This window comes from Sinocyclocheilus grahami, unplaced genomic scaffold (assembly GCF_001515645.1).
Source record: "Sinocyclocheilus grahami isolate Dianchi unplaced genomic scaffold, SAMN03320097.WGS_v1.1 scaffold929.1, whole genome shotgun sequence".
NCBI classification, from domain to species: domain Eukaryota; kingdom Metazoa; phylum Chordata; class Actinopteri; order Cypriniformes; family Cyprinidae; genus Sinocyclocheilus; species Sinocyclocheilus grahami.
In genome coordinates this window covers 123,939-143,511 of record NW_015506108.1, presented here as the reverse complement: position 1 = coordinate 143,511, position 19,573 = coordinate 123,939, and the positions used below count along the sequence as shown (strand labels likewise).

The following is a 19,573-nucleotide window of genomic DNA, read 5'->3' as shown; positions in this document are numbered from 1 at the left end:
GTCATGCATCCCCGTGTTGTTGAAAACCTGTGAGATCATCTCAAAAGTGGACAGTTGGCAGGATGTTCATGCTACTCTTATCCATATACAATATAAGTAGATGTTGACCAGGAGCAGCCAAGCTCCAAAAATGAACCATAAAAGAAAATCATTCATGTGCATATATTACCCCTGAACTATTTTCCAAATCTTCTGAACTCATTACATCCACACAATACAAATGTGTGAAGAACAGACAAAAACAAATGTGATTTACCTCAAATATTCCCCTGCTGTCATATTTGAATGTCTACAAAAATGCAAATGACATTTGAGAGCTGTTTCTCACACAAAGCTACCATGTGGATTCAGAAGACGAATGTAACGTGAGTCGTATGGACTCATTTTGGTGCATTTAAAAGCACCTGGTCACCATTCACTTTCATTGTATGGGCGAAAGACGCATGAACATTCTGCTAAAGTTCTTCATAGAAGAATAAAGTCATTTAGGTTTGGAACAACATGAGGGTGAATAAATGATGGCAGAATTAAATTTTTGGGTGAGCTGCCTGTTTAATGTAACAGAAGTTTACAATCAAACACTGAAAAATACTTGCAGATTCCAGGCCCCCACTTTTCACAGACTCATTAATCCAGAGTTACTATGATCTTTTCCCTGTGATGATCAATGGATGTTTGGATTGCAATAGCTGACGACGAGAGACTGTCACGTGCGAAAAGACAAAACGCATGTGAAAAAAAGCATTCATTGTCATGAAACTGCCAGATAACACTACATATATTCAAAGCACTCGACATGTGACATTTACTGGAGGCACAACAAAACGAGTTAATTCAGTTTAGGCGATTTGCCTAACTAGTTGATGAGAAGTCCGAGTCGTTTCTGCGAATCGGTTCTTTTGAACAGTAGCCACGTTTCAAAGTATCGTTTCATTTCGATTATTAGCGACACATTTTATACATTAGGCATGTATACATCTATATGCCGGCGTGATATGCTCTGAAATGTTACAGTTTAATTTACTTAAGCTAAGTGTTTACTGTAATTAGTTGTAGGCAAGGCTATGTCAGCGATTGGACACAGTTAAACAAATCATTTAGAAACGAAATAGTATTTTTTTTATTTGTAACGTTTGTACTATTTAGCTATAAATGTAATCATTTTCTTAATAGCCTATCCTTCATTCCGGACTGCATTATTTTTTCGGGGCGGGTGTTGGCACAGTCAAACATCCGAATTTCAAAAGTAGGCTATATAGGCGATGTCCCAAAATTGCGAATTTGTAACCAGTCTACAATACCGTCTAAATAGTCGACTCGCTAGAATTTGAGCCACGGCCGTGCTGATGTCTGTAGACCTCCCACTTACTTAAAACGGTGGGGAGAGAGCGAGAGAGAGGGTGATTCCCAAATAAACCAACACGCAGCTTCACTCGCGTTGCTTTGAGGAGGTAATAAAGTATCATCGCAATTTGTTGTTACCAAAAAGAATGGCCCATAACAGCGGAGGAGGAGAAAAATGTGGTCAATAACATTTTAACCTGAGGGTTTTGACGAATGGTGGAGACAGGTAATGTGAAACCGATGGAAGGGGGGATTTATATGGACATTTATATGCGTTATACCGGACGTTTGTTTTAGCACAGAGCTGCCGTTCAATCTGCGCGCAACAGACTAACTCGACGCTGAGTTAAACGTTGACTGTATGAATTTATGAATGCTTTTAAAGGAGTATCGTATGTTGCTTTCTTGTGAATGAGTTTTAGCCCGTCTGTATTTGTGTGTGGCTGGCTAGCTGGATGAGCGCAAATAGACTGCTTTGCTTTAGGCCCCTAAACGCATAATCCATGTCGCTTCCTTCATATTTTCCTTTATATGTATTTTAGTCAGATTGTCTAACTCTGTTCTCCTTTGACACTCGGGTTTATATAGTCTAACGTGTCGAAATGTATCGGTAATGTTGTGTTTGTCTTGAGAGCTGCCCGCTGGTTTGTGTGTGAAGTAAAGAGGAGGGTAAACCGTTAGCCTTGCCTGCGCTCTCAGTCTGAGAAAAGCAAACATAGGTTGCAGTATCGGGACATCACAGTGCCATTATCACACAGCAGTCTGCATACTTTTAGACAGATAAACATGCTCAAAATGTGTGCGGCAGCAAGTCACTTGTGCTTTGAAGAACAGAATAGCCAGCTACAACAGGAGCGTCCACCATATGGATCTGGACTTTCGCGTCTCTCAGTTTTTAAAACGCCACGTTACATTAGACTAATGGAGTGATTTTTTTTTTTTTTTGAGATACACTGTCCACACACAGTGTAATAGACAGTTAGGCCAAAATGTTTTGATGTCACTCTTTTGGTAAAGTATCTAACCAAGTGGTATTTATACGTTTAATGCAGAGCATTTCACAAAAGTATTTAGGTTTTAAATTGTTAAAAATAGATGTACTCAACATAATGAAGATGAAATGTATTGCCACACTTTTTGGTTATCAGATATTAGTTGAACATGTTCGTACTTAATGTGTTGAATTTCACCTGTGGTTGCTTCACCGGTTACTCTGCTGGGACATTTCTTGAGGGGAAAGGCTTACATTTATTTGCATGCAGGGATTGAAATTAACTTTTTCACTCACCAGCCAATTTGGCTACAAAATTTTTAAGTTACCGGCCATTTATAACTTCTACTAGCCAAAAAAAAAGACAGAAATACACCAACAGTTTAAGGCCACTGGGCGTGACAAAGCGACTGTTGCAAATCATTTTGTTAGTACTAAGGGTGTGCGATATTGACAAAAAATAATATCTCCATATTTTCTGTGATTTTTATCGATAAAGATAATTAGACGATATTTTGCTGAGTGTGTTATTGTGCTGATATCTTAAGGACTACCGTGGACAGCTGACTCCTGAAGTTTTTGATATTCTTCATATTCTGTGTGGTCAGTTCACAGCAGTGATAGAAATTAAGCTTTTCCAATCAATTTAAATTGATTTTTAACTTTTATGGGCATTCTTACCTTTATGAAGCCATTTTTTTTCTAAAAGTGTACATCATCTTTTGAGTCAATTCTTACATTTAATCAGTCAATTATAATAATGCATTTAGGCTGTTACTAAACAAATTAAATCAATAAAATTAATCTGCAGAAGTTGCATATGAAGTGGCTTTTAGATGTATTTACAGATGTTAATGCAGCTTAGAGGGACAATGAATGCTTTAAACTGCAGTTACAAATGCATAAATAATGTTTTGATACTTAAAACATGAAATGTTGAATGCTGATATTTGAAATTATTTAAAAAAAATGAAAAGATACTTTAAATGTGGCAGCAAGTCACTGTTAAGTGAGTCATTGCGATTGAACCGAATCATTTACACGGGTTGAAACAAAACAAGGTCATGTTGCTCAGACGCGCAAAACAGTACTGTGGCTGTGTTTGGAATGTTTTTTTTTGTTGTTGGCGAAATGGCACAAAAATAGTGTAAAAACAGCCAATATGGTGTCTAAAACGTAAGTCTCTTGATATTAACTTATTGTTTATTGAACTGTTGTATAAAATAAATATCACATTTGTAACCATGCTGATTTTTTAAGAAAAAACGGCACTCTTCGTGTGATAGTGATTAACTATATGAATTGATATAAATATATACATTTTCTGCCTCCTTATGTTGAATTATGTGATCATTCTTAATTCATATTAATAGACTGAATCATGCAGTGAAAGAACCACTCTAAAAGCGCACACGCACTAAATCCTGTGTTGGTCTAACCAGACTTCATCACGTCGCGTGTGTTTTGTTTAGCTTTTGCAATATACTCGATAATGTCATGATGTCTCACGACAGAAATCTGCGCAGATTTTACCTGCATGAACTTCCCCAAGAAATTAATGAATGAACATAATTTACGAAAAGTAACCCACCAAATTGGCTAGTGATTTGACAGCGTTACCCGCCACAGCTGATTTTTTACCCGCATTTGGCGGGTTGGCGGGTGTTAATTTCAAACCCTGTTTGCATGCATTCTTTGTTGACTTTTAGGTTTTTAGCTTTCATACAGGAGAACTGTACGTTTTTCAATCATGTCATCAAACGAGTGGTTAGCAGAATGTTCGTGCTGCTCTTATGTGTAGTGTAAGTGGGTGATGACCAGTCAAGCTCCAAAAATGAACCATAAATAATGTGTCATGAAAGTAGCTCATACTACTTCTGCACTATTTTCCAAGTGTTCTGAAGTCATACCATAGTTTTGTGTGAAGAACAGTTATGAAGAAAGTTAATTACTGAAAATATCCCCCCTGCTGGCCTATTTGAATGTGTAAACGGATGTGAATGATGTTTGAGAACTGTTCCTTATACACAAAAGCTATTGTATGGCTTCAGATAACAAATATAACTTGAGTCGTATGGACTACTTTTATGATGCATTTAAAAGCACCAGGTCACCGTTCATTTTCACTGTATAGAAGAAAGCAGTGTGAATGTTGTGCTAAAAAATAATAAAAAGCACTTCCTGCATGTTTTTCCCCCAAATTGTATGCCTGTGACTGTAGGCGTATTAAAGATATCCTGTTATATCAGTTCTTAACAAAGGTTTCTTTTGTTATCTTAATTTTTAAGGCCCTATGTGGTTCATTTCCAGAGATACAGGGATTTTAATGTGGTTCCTTGAAGTTGTACAGAATTTCAGTGGTCCAAAACCAAATGTGGGTCACTTTGTTTGCGTACACATTTCCTTAAAGTCTGAAAAACAAATAATGTTGAAATGTATCTTGTTTCCCTCTATCAAAACAGTTGCACAGAACATACGCCTTAGTGCCAAAAGTATTAGGGATATACCGATACTAAATTTCTCAGCCAATACTGATTATTTATAATGACGATAGTTTGGTTTAAGGAAAAATATCTTGCCCAACTAATGCTGTAAACTATACAGGGAATGCTCTCATTTAGTATATTAGTATAATATTAGGTTATAATGAACAACAGAGCCTAAGCCATTATATTTAACTACTGTTTCTTTTTAGATACAATAACACTTAAAACAGAAATGTTTGTATAGGACTGGCCCAGGGCAGTGCTACATATGGAAGTCCCTGCGGTAGACAAAAACCCGCCTGGGATGGCAGCGAACGACTGCCAGGGAAAGACACGAGCTTGCACCAGCTGGGGCGGAAGATAGGACAGCGGCTAGGCAGAGGTGTCCGCCACTGCTGTTCCATACAGTGGTACATTGGATAACACTGGGAAAGCGTACCCAGTTGGGAACGCTACGGAAGCCACATCCCGCGCATAGGAGGTACCATGTGGAATTACATATATGGACTGGCCCAGGGCAGTGCTACATATGGAAGTCCCTGCGGTAGACAAAAACCCGCCTGGGATGGCAGCGAACGACTGCCAGGGAAAGACACGAGCTTGCCATGAGGGGAGCCGTACCGTGGAAGAATACACATGTGGGATCACCCGAAGGGGGAATCACTACACACGGGCACCTAGCCCAACACAAGGGCTGACCTTGGGCATGCACACGAGTGCTGAGCGTGGCGTCTGGCGCTCCGCCACGCCTGACCGCCGAGGGTGCAGGGGGAACTCCACCAGGGTTCGCCATGGGGAACTGAACTGAGGAGCAAAAAAGCGCACGTATCCGGTCCGTAGAGGGGAATGGCGCAGCAAGCGTGATCGACACCGAGCAGGTCCGGTGTTACTGCCTACCTGAGGCGAGTACACGAGAGGACACAGGCTCTACACGGAGATTATAGAATCTCGCAAACGTGTTAGGCGTCGCCCAGCCGGCAGCTCTACAGATGTTTGCTATCGAGGTGCCCCGCGCCAATGCCCAAGAAGATGCCACTCCTCTCGTAGAGTGAGCTCTCACTCCGAGGGGGCAAGGTAACCGTTGGGCCTGGTAAGCTAAGACTATAGCCTCCACTAACCAGTGGGCAAGTCTTTGTTTGAAGACAGCCTTCCCCTTCTGCTGTCCTCCGAAGCAGACAAAGAGCTGGTCTGAGGTCCTGAAGCTCTGCGTACGGTCCACGTAAATGAGCAGAGCGCGAACGGGACAGAGCAGAGCGATGGCTGGGTCTGCCTCCTCCCGGGGCAGCGCTTGCAAGTTCACCACCTGATCCCTGAAAGGCGTGGTGGGAACTTTGGGCACATATCCGGGCCGGGGTCTCAGGACAACGTGAGAGTTACCCGTTCCGAATTCTAGGCACGAATCGTCGACCGAGAATGCCTGCAGGTCCCCTACCCTCTTGACCGAGGCCAAAGCGGTGAGGAGCGCTGTCTTTAATGACAGAACCTTAAGCTCTACTGACTGCAGAGGCTCGAAGGGCTCCTCCTTCAGGGCCATGAGGACCGAGGGGAGGTCCCAAGAGGGTAACAGGTGAGGGCGCGGAGGATTCTGCCTCCTTGCCCCTCTGAGAAACCTGATGACCAAGTCGTGCTTCCCCAAAGACTTACCGTCTACTGCCTCGTGATGTGCGGCAATGGCGGCAACCTACACTTTCAGGGTGGAGGGAGACAGCCTTCGCTCCAAGCCATCCTGCAGGAAAGAAAGCACGACTTCGATCGGGCATCTACGGGGGTCTTCCCGTCGGGGCTTCCACTTCAGCCTGTAAGCGTGTCTAGTAGACGGGACTCTGGCTGAAGTGATGGTGTTTACTACCGCTGGAGATAGCCCACCTAGAATCTCCGCGTCCCTTCCAGGGACCACAAGTGGAGATTCCACAAGTCTGGACGCGGGTGCCAGAGGGTGCCCCCTCTCTGAGAAAGGAGATCCCTCCTCAGAGGAATTTGCCAAGGAGGGGCTGTCGCGAGGAGCATCAGTTCGGGGAACCAAGTCCGACTGGGCCAGTATGGCGCTACCAAGAGGACCTGCTCCTCGTCCTCCCTGACCTTGCACAGTGTCTGTGCGAGAAGGCTCACTGGAGGAAACGCATATTTGCGTAGGCCCCAAGGCCAGCTGCACGCCAGTGCGTCCATGCCGAGGGTTCCCTCGGCCAGGGAGTAAAACAACTGGCAATGGGACGTGTCCGGGGAGGCAAACAGGTCTACCTGAGTTTGGGCTGACGTGAGAGCTCGTCGGCTGCACGATTGAGCTCACCTGGGATGTGAACGGTGCGAAGCGACCTCAGATGCTTCTGACTCCAGAGGAGGAGATGGTGGGCGAATTGTGACATGCGACGGGAGCGTAGACTGCCCTGGTGGTTGATGTACGCAATGGTCGCAGTGTTGTCCATACGGACCAGTACATGCTTGTCGTGCAGCAGTGATTTGGAGCGGCGCAGAGCTAGCCCTACTGCTTGCAACTCGAGGCAGTTGATATGCCACTGCAGTCGGGGCCCCGACCAGAGCCCCGCAGCTGCATTCCCATTGCACATGGCACCCCAGCCCCTGCAGAGGCATCTGTTGACACAACAACATGCCTGGATACTTGCCCAAGGGACACCCCTGTCCGAAGAAAGGCAAGATCTGCCCACGGGCTGAAGGTATGATCATTGGCTTGTTTAGTTTACACTCGAAGGTGATTGGGCTCTCGGGCGAGATCCCAATTCGTCAGTCACAACTGACCTAACGTAGAACGTGACTGACTGAAAGGGAACAAGGTACATTTCAAGGCTAACATTTTTTGTTTTTCAGACTTTCCACTTTAAATACAGCAAGTATCAGCTGTATGCAAAGTGACCAAAAATTGTTGTTGTTGTTTTTTTTTGTCCACTGAAAATGGATAATATTCAACAATTTTGACATGGAGTCACATTGGGATTTCCATATATCTGAGACTAAATATAGAGCCTTAAAATGAAGATTCCAAAAGAAAAGCTTATTAAGAACCAGAATATAAAATCATATGGAGATATCTTTAATAAGCTACTTCTTGAGTGACAGGCATGCAGACTTTGGGTTGAAAAAAAAAATTCAGGTATGTTCTATGCCATTTTTTGATAAGGAGGAAATATTTATTGTTTCAGTATTCTTTTTTATAATTATTTTTTTTATTTGTCTTTTTAAAACAAAAAAAGTATCAGCTGTATGTACGTTTGATTTTTGACCACTGAAAATGTTCAGTTTAAAAATTTACTCCTGGAACCATATATTGAGATCCCACAAGTTTTGAACTGTCACCACTGGCGTATAATGTAACAAAGATTGCTAAAGTCAATAGATTTTACTAATAGACCTATTGTACTAGTCTCCATGTACAAAGTAACATGATGATACTGGCATATTTCTAAGGTAATTTTAATCCTTGCATTTTGGCTCCAGAGCTCAGTGTGAAAATTGTCATTACTTTTACTAAATTTTGTTTTGACATGCCAAAACGTATTGTTTCGTTGTGTTTGTCTTGAGAGCTGGTTTGTGTATGAAGTAAAAGGGACAGTTCTCAAATGTTAGTGGAACATGTTCATTAGGATCCTATGATTTCCACGATGCAGAAAACACAGACAGAACCGCTGAATCCAGCCATAAAAATGGAATTTGCGAACATCACAGAATTTGGCAAAATTTGGATGAATAATTTAAAAAGTAGGCCTAGCACTTTACAATGAATTAAATCTCAATATGGATGAGCTAGTGTCTGTGAATATTAAACTGTATAAAGACTGTGATTGAAATATGAAGTCTGCGTGTTTTGTGTGTCTCTGTGTGAATGAGTTCACTTGACGAGCATTTCATCATGTTCTATGATAAAACTATCATAAGATATACACAGAAACTCAAGGCTCTTCACTATAGCCTGTCAAATTAAAAGTAATGATAACATTAATGATATACAGTGCAATACAGTTCTGAAAGAAATAATGCACATCATAGGCCACAATTATTAACTCTTAACTTTTATAAAGAATATCTCTTTGGTTTTGAGACTTTAGTCTTTGCAACTTTATAGATCTTCTTTATGCACCAAGAGCTTGTAACACTCCAAAGAGAAAGGAAAAATTGAAATTGCATCATATGACCCCTTTATTGTGATGAAGTGTACATGTTGTTAATGTACTGAGACGCCCTTGTGAACTCGAGCGGAACAGACTTTAATCATACATTAAACATCAGTTAGTTTACCCAAAGTGAGATTGTTCCCTTTTGGGATGTTTACTTATGTTGTTGGTGGGTTTGTGATACAGTTTGCAGTAAGAACACATTTAATTGATTATTATTTATGATGTGCACGGTTTGTTATCCTGTTACACCTGTTGCTGCTATAATAAAAAAAAAAAAAAAAAAAAAAAAAAAAAAAAAAAAAAGTAGCTCTGCTCTTGAATGTGGTTGTTTTTGATGGTGGGTCAGTTTACTTTCTCTTATTTACTTATTTGTTTTCTTTGTAGTCTCTATTTCTAAATATTACAAGCTTTTTCCTTTTAACACAAAGTAGTAAATGTTCTTTTAGACTTGTGTGTTGTACTTTCCATGTCAGCAAATATATTTTTTTTTATTCAGTTTTCTTGTTACATAGCTTCCAAATGCATTATGCTATGATCACTGCGATCAAAAGTCAGTCAATTTTTGATTTTGAAAGAAGTCTCTTATGGTCACTAAGGCCGCAATTATTTGTTAGGAAATACAATAAAAAGATAATATTGTGAAATATTATTAAAGTTTAAAATAACTAACTGTACGGTTTATAAATGTCATTTTAAAATATATATTTTTTGTAACAATATAAAGTTTTTTACTGCCTTTTTAAAATTAATATAATGTATTTTTTGCTGAATGAAAGTATCAGTTTCTTTAAAAAAAAAAAAGAAACTATGATCATCATTATATTATCTGTAAGAAACGGTATCAATACTATAAAAAAACAGTAGCATAATAACACTAGTACACAGATCTGTAGAACAAGTAGTATTTTACCTTTCACAAAGTCATGCCAAAACATTCATAAGAGCACTAGACAAAAATCATATAGCAATGCTTACTAATTAATACTATTACAGTATTGTTGCATGAATAATAAAATGATCGACCCCTAACCTATAGTAAAGTATTAACACATTTTGAAGCAGTAAATAAGGTCTAATTTAACAAGACCCATCCCAAAACAGAGAAAACCTTTCACAAACATCTACATCTGCAAGTTTATATGTAGTTTATATGATGGGTTCCATTTAGGTGTTATCATAACACAATTCTTAACACCACCCCAGACCCTATTAAATTTCGAACCCTTTTTACAGCCATGCTTGCTCACCCTTAACAAAATGTGATGCAACACAACACTGCATGAACATGCAGAAACGCATGCTTGGACCACCCAGGGCTGCCAACAATACTGAGACTCAAACGTTTAGGACTGTTCGCACGCTCACTCCACACGTCCATTTTCTCACGCATTAACAGTGACCAGTGACTTTTGTATGTATGATTTCTTGTTTTTTTTACATTCAGTTAAGTAATATCAGAGAAAGAGGAGAGCTGTTTTCACAAATATCAGATTGTAAATGTGAAATTGATTTCGTACAGTTTAGAAACAAGAAGTTAATATTAAGTGACTTACATTTCAGACACATTATTGCCTGTTTTTGCTCTATATCATAAAACGAAAATAGATCCAAATGAATCTACAGCAGAAGCATTGCACATTTCTGAGTAACGGAGAGCTGGGCTCATCACTCTTCACCCTTTGGATTGTACTTTGTAACTTTGCAGATCCTTCTCGTGCTCAAACAGCAACAGTACTCACTAAAGGAAGTTGAGAATGTAAAAAGCATAATAGGATCCCTTTAACAACGAGAGTCTGTCTGCTTCATTGCATGCTGTGAATGTGTGATTCAGCTTCCCTGGATTTTTCTGTCCTGTTCCTAGGTGATATAAAAACACGGTACCATGTGAATGGTTGAGGAACATGAAGCCTGCACACAAACTACTGTTCGTCCTGTGTCCCATGCTGGTCTTGGGGTTCATCTACTACTCTTCTGGGAAGCTCCATTTGCACGTATGGGGCCAGAAGCCACGTGAGTATTGCCTCCCATTGCCATCTGTCTGTTAATGTGCGTCAGGTTGTGACCTCTCCGTACGTGGGTGCCTTTTGGTCTGTCAATATGTATGTTTGCCACAGTTTGTTTGTTAGACCCTCTGTCAGTTAAATTATTAATCTTAACAGTTTGCTTGCATGCTTGTCTTGCAACAGGTTGTTTAGGTCAGATGAGTCCTGTGTAGGTTTACAAGTTTTGCATTACTGTTTTCAAAGAGTTCATGTTTTTTTTTTCTCTCAAAGTGGATAATTCAACTTTTATTTGGCAATAGGGCAATAATTTGGAAAACTGCTAATGACAAGATTTTCAAATATCCTCCTTTTCAAGTCCGTGTAAATGGTCTGGAGGCGTGGTAGGGATTTGTGTGGATAAATATTTGTTGTTCAAATTTTTGTGCAGGTATTAGTTTGTGGACTTTAGTAGCTGGTCTGCGGAACCACACACGTTTTATTGAGGGATAATCGACTGAAGTTTATTCTGGCTTCAGCTCACTGTGCTTCTCTTTGAGATTGTTTAGGTGGGAGATCTTATAATGGTTGACTTATTTATTGGCAGGAGAACAGATGTGTATTTTCATTTGCATGTCAGTTTGGAGTGTCCTTCAGTAGAGTCGCTTTATTCCACACTCCTTTGACCACACAACAGAGGGTTGTCTTGTGTACAACAGTAGCCCTACTTTACCAAACACAGTTCCATTGTTTGGAAATGGCTGCAGACACAGTCATTGAGAATGCTGCATCTACGCTGATATCACCAGCCTTACATGTAAGCAGCACATGGGTAACTGACAAGACAAAGACGATAAGTAAGTTATGTAAAAACTATGACACTGTCTCAGCAATGTCAACTTTTACATGTAGGAAATATTCTCAAACCATTCTTAAAGATATTTATCTCATATCAGATGGCATGCCAGTGTTTCCTGCACCAACAAACAACACCGCATGAACTGTTATTGTGTGGAAAAATTGCTCTTGTGTACAAGTTATTTTTAGTGAGTCAGTCAAAAATATTCAGTCAGTGGTATCAGACTCACACAGATATTAAACACCAAACAAATAAACACCATTTTCTGTCATATTGTGTCATTTAATATCAAATCAAGAAATTTCAAATTGTGAACCTGATATTATATATGAAAACAAATCATGAAAGAGACATATTGTCCCTCCCCTACTGATTTGGCTAAATACATTATCCATTACTATTAATTATTTATTTTTTTAAGTTAAAAATCTTTTGCACCAACTTTAAACAGTGTAATATCACTGTGAATTAGCATGAGAAAAATTTAGAAGTAAGTTAATAACTGGGTAAATTGTTCCTCTTGAACTTTGATCTCAGAAGTACTTTTAAAAAAAATAATAAAAATTTTTTCAAAATAATGTGTGTGTATTTAAACGCAGCTAACACTAATACATGACATAGGGCAAATGCTCTTTTAAATTATTTGTATTATTATATAATATAAATCTTCTTTTGCTTTTTTTTTTGCATGTTTTAGACTTTACACTAACGTTCAGTCTGAGAAAAAATGAGTAAAAAAAAATAGTAAATGTTGTAGGTGTTGTATCAGATGGAGACAAGGGACCATTTAAAAACAATTGTGTTTGGATGTAAGACCGAAAGGGATAGTAAAAAAAAAAAAAAAATTTTTTTCAAAATAATGTGTGTGTATTTAAACGCAGCTAACACTAATACATGACATAGGGCAAATGCTCTTTTAAATTATTTGTATTATTATATAATATAAATCTTCTTTTGCTTTTTTTTTTTGCATGTTTTAGACTTTACACTAACGTTCAGTCTGAGAAAAAATGAGTAAAAAAAATATAGTAAATGTTGTAGGTGTTGTATCAGATGGAGACAAGGGACCATTTAAAAACAATTGTGTTTGGATGTAAGACCGAAAGGGATAGTTCACCCAAAAAAGAAAATTCTGGGCCCTATTTTAACGATATAAGCACATGTTCTAAAGCACATGGCGCAATTGCGCTTGGGTGTGTCCGAATCCACTTTTGCTAGTTTAAGGACGGGAAAAATTGGTGTGTTTTGGGCGTAACGTGCCATAAACCAATCAGAGTCTCATCTCCCATTCCCTATAAAAGCCAGTTGCGCTCGCGCCATGGCGGATTCGCTATTTACATGGCAGAATTTGCAAGCGGAAAAACGGAGCGCTTCTCTAGTGAGGGAATGGATCTGCTCGTGCGCGTATATTGTGCACCCGCCTATAGGCGCATATTACTAATGCGCTCTTTAAGTAAAAAATAAATAAATATTGTGCCAGACTTTTGACCAGGTTTTTGTTGGTCAATGGCGCAGTCTATTTCAGTTGCCTCAAAATAGCAATGCGCCTGAACACACATCGTTTTCAGCTAATAGGCGCAAATGCATTTGCTATTTAAACAACGTGGCGCAGGACGTGAAAATGACAACTGCGTCGGGCTGAAACTAGCAAAAAACGCCTGGCGCCTCATTGCGCCGGGTGAATGATAGGACCCTCTATCAGTAATTACATGTCCTCATGTCATTCCAAACCAGTAAGACCTCCGTTCATTATGCGAACACAAATTAAGATATTTTTGATGAAATCCGAGAGCTTTCTGATCCTCCATTGACAGCAAGGGTCCTACCACGTTCAAGGTCCAGAAAGGTACCAAAGACATTGACAAAATAGTCTGTGACATCAATGGTTCATCCGTAATTTTACGAAGCTATATGAGAATACTTTTAGTGCGCAAAAAGACAAAATAATGACTTTATTAAATTCTTCTCCATGTCACCCTAGCGCCATAATGGAGAGTACCACCACGCAAAGTTTGTGCAGAATCTTTAAATAGTCTCGCATAGGGGTGCTCCGATTGGTCGGCTACCGATCACTATCGGCCGATAATCGGGTTGGGATGATTGATCGGTGGTCTCTAAAAAGGCAGATCTCAAAAAACCGATCTCAAGCTGATGACGCTGCCGTGAGAGGTTTGGCGTGACATGCAGCATCACCGTCTCAGTCTCTATCAGGCGCGGGTAAAATAATAATAATATTTCTTCATTAAATAACTTATAAAGTCATTTGAAAACCTTGTGTGAGACGTAATTTCACAAACAGCATGAGTGAATCACCGCGCGCACTCGCTCTTTTTCTCTCAAAATACGCAAATGGCTTCAAATGACCACACATTGCATCTGTCTATAAGCGAGCTGCACAGTTGACACAGGAATTGTCACTTGCACAATCGAGGCAGTCACATCATCACTAAAGTTTATAAATTGCATTACATTTTAATTCTTGCCCGTGTTTAACCATTCAGCGCCCGCGCGCTCTCCTGGTGCACACTCGCAGCGCACACACATAATGCCAGGTTCACATAACTCCGTTTGCAGTGCGTATGTGGTGTATATTTTTTCCGCGCTCATGTTAACGGATTAATAAAGTGTGCACACTGCAGACGTTTGCGGTCAAGAGATAGTTTCCGCACAGTCTAATTTTGCTGCGCTGAATTAAAGTAACAGCGCATTGTTTGCAGTAAATATGAACATGGATTGACACGAAAATTTTGTAATTACACCATAAATGCATATTATTAAAGTCTACTCTGTTTCACAATCAACACATATGTCTTTTTGGCTAGGTTTAAAGGAAAAGAGCACTTTTAGATCAACAAGGCAATAATAGATGCCACTCGTGGAGGTAGAAAAAGGTAGGAAAGTTCTTTATGAACTGCAGGATTGCTTGTAATAAAGATTGCAATGCAAAAGAAAAAGCAGTAGAGCTGACTATTTCTGTCAGTGGTAAGTTTGTGATAACGTAAGAAAAGCAGTTTATATGTTTTGACACTTGCTTGAGCAACTTAATATATAAATCTAGAAGTAAATGCAAAAGTAAAAAGCATTGAATAATGTGTTGTTTATATTTATGTGTGTGTTTAAACAGTACTGTGTATTACTGTACTGTGTAAAAAAAAAAAAAAAAAAAGAATTGCAATGCTGAAAAAGCATTTTCAGTGACAAATTTTAAAATTTGAAATCAAAATAATGGATAAATGTTGTGCTTGTGGTAAACAGCCACGGATCAGTAGCGGGCTCCTGTGTGAAAGCACAGTCCTTGCTGCTTCTCCTCTCACAAGAGTCACCTAGAGGGGAATTCCCCCCATTTTCTAATTAAATTCAGGCCCTGAATAAATGTCTAAAAATCCTGATTGGAGTATCACTATAAATAGTTATAAATGATAAAAAGGACGCTTTAAAAAGATTGGTATCGGTGATCGGATCGGCAGATTCTGCTTTCTGTGATCGGTGATCGGCCTCAAAAACCCTAATCGGAGCACACCTAGTCTCGCATTCATTGCTGATCAAAGTTTTAGATGCTTTCAGATTATCTCTCCATAACTTTCTGAATCAAATCCAATTGTGAAGTGTGTGAATTTTGATACTTGTATTGGGTATTTTACAAATCCTGGTACAGAGTTTATCCTGGTTATTGAGGGAATGAATCAAGCATGTGGAAGAAACAAGCATTTTTATTAGCAGTTGTCCAGCAGGGTGTTGTTTTATTAGATCTATAATCTCAGAAATATCTTTTAGATGTAAGGATTGGGCCATATGAAGTTTTTATATTTAAGGACTAGATGGACAAGATCAGGGTGAGAGCCCCATCCTGCAGAGTTTTGCTCCAACCCTAATCAAGCACACCTAAACAAGCTGATCAAGGTCTAAAGGGTTACTAGAAAGCTAAAGGCAGGTGAGGTTTTATCAGGGTTGTAGCTGAAGTCTGCAGAACTGTGGCTCTCTAGGACCGGAGTTTGCCACCCCTGGGGCCGATTGCATAAACTGCTTAGACTAGTCTTAAAAAGTTAGTCATCTAATTTGTTTTCATCTAGACTAGTCATAACTGTTTAAAGTTGGTTACGAAAATGTAGATTGGCCCAATTTTAATCAGAAAAGTAAAACTGTTTACCTCTTGGCTAACTAGTTGGTCAAACTAGTTCTTAAGACACAGTCTTAACATCATGTCTATGTTTATGCAGCTGCCCTGGACTAGATGAGGCTTTACATGAGACAAGTATGCCTTATGAAATGAGTTTCAAGAGTGAATTCAATTCTGTTATCTAGAAAATCCTTTATTGTGCCAAATGATTGTTTTGGCTTCTCAGATAATCTGAAGAGGAGGACATGTTGCTGTGTCTGAAAAAGTAATAAAATGTGATGAAGTGTGTACTGCATGTTGTGTTATTAATTTGAAGATATACATTTTAATCCCTCGTTTGTCGTCACATTTATACTACTTGTAGGCATATTTTATTTTTATGTTTTGTTTTAGCATTTTTGTATTTTGGAAATAAGTAGTGCCAAGTTCTATTTACCTTTATAGACATCAAGAGTAGAGACGTACTGTGGGACATAGACACAGACTTCGTACTTGTCTAATGAAAGTTTGCCGAGATATTAATGTTAAAAGGCTAGTCTTTTTATGTTCTTCCATTACAGTGCTCTCTTATATATTAGGTGGATCCCAAAACAAGATACTTACACTAACTTCACTGCAACCTTTTTTAGCCAGTAGAGGGAGGGAGAGCACTACAGTTCAGTGTCAGATTCACAGTGGGCACTGGAGACCACACAACGAGCATGTCCACATGGGTGAACATTTGTCTCACTTCTCAAAGGAAGCTAAATTTTTCTTTCAGTCCTAAAAAGACAAAAGTCATCAATGAGCAGTTTTTCTTCTAAAAACCTTGTTTAGCAACACTGCTATTAATAACATTTAGAAATACAACACTAAGATGATAACCATCACTGTAAGTTTAAGAATAGTATAATGCATGATCGTTAGATTGCAGGTTCTGCAATTAGATATTCAATATTATTAAACATTGCAACAGTGCCCAACCACTTTTTCAGCGACCTTCATTCTGCAAGTAATTTTCCAACAAGGATTGAAAAAAAAAATGTCTTTAAGAGTTATAAGCCATGAATCAAACCAACCAACTACGAAATGAATGACCACCTTACTATCTATGACATTTACATGTACTTCATATTATGTGTAATAATATTTAAGCAGTTTGAGAGTGCAAGAAGACAAATCTATAAAATTTGTGAAGATCAAAGTGAGATAACCAATTTTTTTCCACTAAAACATTTTTTTTTTTAATTGAATTATTCTCATTATTATTTATTCTTAGTTTATTCATTTTGCCATGGTGAATTTAAGTGTAGGCTACCAGCTGCTTCACTACCAATTTGAAAGTTTCATGCAACTGCCACTAGGGGGCAAAATGAGACAATCATACAGAAGAGATAGTGGAAAAGTGCCTTCAGTCCACACTCAGCACAGCAGGAGGATGTTTATCATGTACAACACTAACACTAAAGTACTTTAGCATACTGTTGGAAAACGGGTCGGTCCTGGTGCAGACAAGTCAGAACGGTCCCTATGTTCCTAATATGCAAAGGGGCCCGAAATGTGTGAATACTGGAAATATGATTGATGTTCTACTTGATAAGACCGAAGAACATGTTTTCATTCCTTGTGGAAAGGAGTCTGACCAATGATGAAGCAAATAACTATTTGGTTGCTGCAATTATTTTGAAGTTTTATTGATTAATGATTTCTTATTGGCCCTCAGAAACACAGCTGAGGAAATGGATTTGGCAGGCTTCTTCATTTATTCCCCCTCCCCATGTACAGTCTCTGAGATTATTTAGTGTTCACCAGGCGAGTTATTCTCAGTTTGTTCAATTCATGTTTGCCTTCGCTGACTTCGGTATCTTGAACCTCTGTGGAAAAAGTTAGATTAATTATAAACGGCACATTTCGACAGCTGCGCGCACCCAGTTTATTTTGGAAAATTGTGAACCTGGGATGGGTTTCTTTGAACCTAACCCGTTATGAAAGGCACCTTAGGACACATTGTGAAGACAAATCACAATAAATGGCTCTGAAAAGGGTATGAGGGAAGGAAACGCAACCCTATTTTGATGATAAATGGCTAAGAGTGGGCAAGAACCCAGCACTCTGTTGGTTTGATTGCTGTAGAGTCGCCTAAACGCATAACTGCCATGCATAGCAGTATGATAACGTTTGTAAATTTAGAAAATGTATTAAAAATAAGATCCCATGACACTGCTTATAAAGCTCCACTAGTGTAAATAAATTGGGCTTTATTTAGAAAGACGTATGCCACAAGGTCTCACAGCTCACATAGTGAGTTTGACTTCAGTTACTGTATTCAGTGAAGCTGTTTTCAGAATGTTCAATAGTTCTACTTATTTGTCAGATTTTGTAAACAAATACTATATTAAAGATTTTGCTACAAACCGTTATGTGAAACTTACTGTAGCTTGTGATTTTTCTGCTATCTGGCCTTCTAATTGAAATCAAGCTCAATCTTTGCTTTGAGCTGTATATGCAAGTTGTAGTGATACAAAAATAGTGTAAAATTTGCTAATAATTAGGCAGATGATTGGTCCATGTTAATGAATATTGTGAGATGACATGCTGCTTTGGCGCAATGGAGTTGCTCTCATCATTGTCAAAGACTTGCTCTCATCATTGTCAAAGTTGGCATTACAAATTACTGAAAACATGTCTGTAATTCTGTTTTGTGCATTTTGGAAAAACGTCCTGTGGCATGAAAACTGAAAACTTCCTGAAAGCACTATATGCTGATGTGTGTTTCTGGTTTGCACATGTTGAAAAAGTTTACCCTCGTTATCATGCTGTTTGACTTTCATATACAGTATTTTAGCAGGTCTGCTAATTTATAACTCTTTTGTTTCACAGATAAAGATGTGGAGCCCACAGTAAAAGTCAGTAAAGTCACTAGTGTTTCTGTCAAAACCACTAAGACCAAAGGTAGAAACTCTCCAACGCTTCTTCCTTTGTGACAATTATTGGAGACTGGTGAAATAATCAATGGGCTCGCCGGTGGGCACTAACATCCTTAACGCTCAATCCATCTGGGCTTTTTTTTTTTTTTTGGATAATCAATTTTACTGCACAGGTGCACCTGTGGTATCATCTGGAAATTACGGTGATGGGCGTCCTAATATTTCTTCAACCTCATGTAATTCCTTGAACTAATGCAGCTTTCTAGTTCATACTGTTTGAATAGGTTGGGCTTTGAGGGTTTGGCCTGAGAGTCATTCAGCGTGACCTTGAAGTTTCCAAAAAATTGTCAAGCACAGAACCACCGGCCTAACTGATGGTCTTGTGTTTCAGAGCCGGTGGTGGAGGGCCCTGTCTCCGTGGGACGAATAGTAGGCTCAGGTACAGCCTCACTGAAAAGAGTGCACTCTGGTCAACATGAGAACCCCAGCAGGCCTGGTAGTCCTGAGATAATGTCCTTCAATACATTACACACGAAAGACCCTTTCACACCAAATGCAACACAAAAAATGAAAAGAAAAAAAAAACAAACCAATGAAGTCTTATTACACTGACAGTGCAGCAAATATTTGTCAAGAGAATAAAGCGAGTTTGTGCCAGAACAACAGGTGGAGCTAAATGACAGCGAAGGTCACACTGACCAGAATGGTGCCCCGCTGTATGCCTGACAAGTTTCTAGTTATTGTTTCTAGGCACGATAACTGCA

At 39.2% G+C, this 19,573-nt stretch overlaps 1 protein-coding gene across 1 annotated transcript in view; it reads left to right on the top strand.

Moving 5' to 3' along the window:
* Window positions 1–1,368: 1,368 nt before the first annotated feature.
* The window catches only part of LOC107564385 (CMP-N-acetylneuraminate-beta-1,4-galactoside alpha-2,3-sialyltransferase-like), a 58,250-nt gene continuing 40,045 nt past the window's right edge, over window positions 1,369–19,573 (top strand). The window contains exons 1-4 of the mRNA XM_016249460.1: window positions 1,369–1,570; window positions 10,810–10,958; window positions 18,763–18,834; window positions 19,201–19,248. Of these exons, the coding sequence (XP_016104946.1) occupies window positions 10,850–10,958; window positions 18,763–18,834; window positions 19,201–19,248 (229 nt within the window). The 5' untranslated portion in view covers window positions 1,369–1,570; window positions 10,810–10,849. The remainder of the gene's footprint in view (window positions 1,571–10,809; window positions 10,959–18,762; window positions 18,835–19,200; window positions 19,249–19,573) is intronic.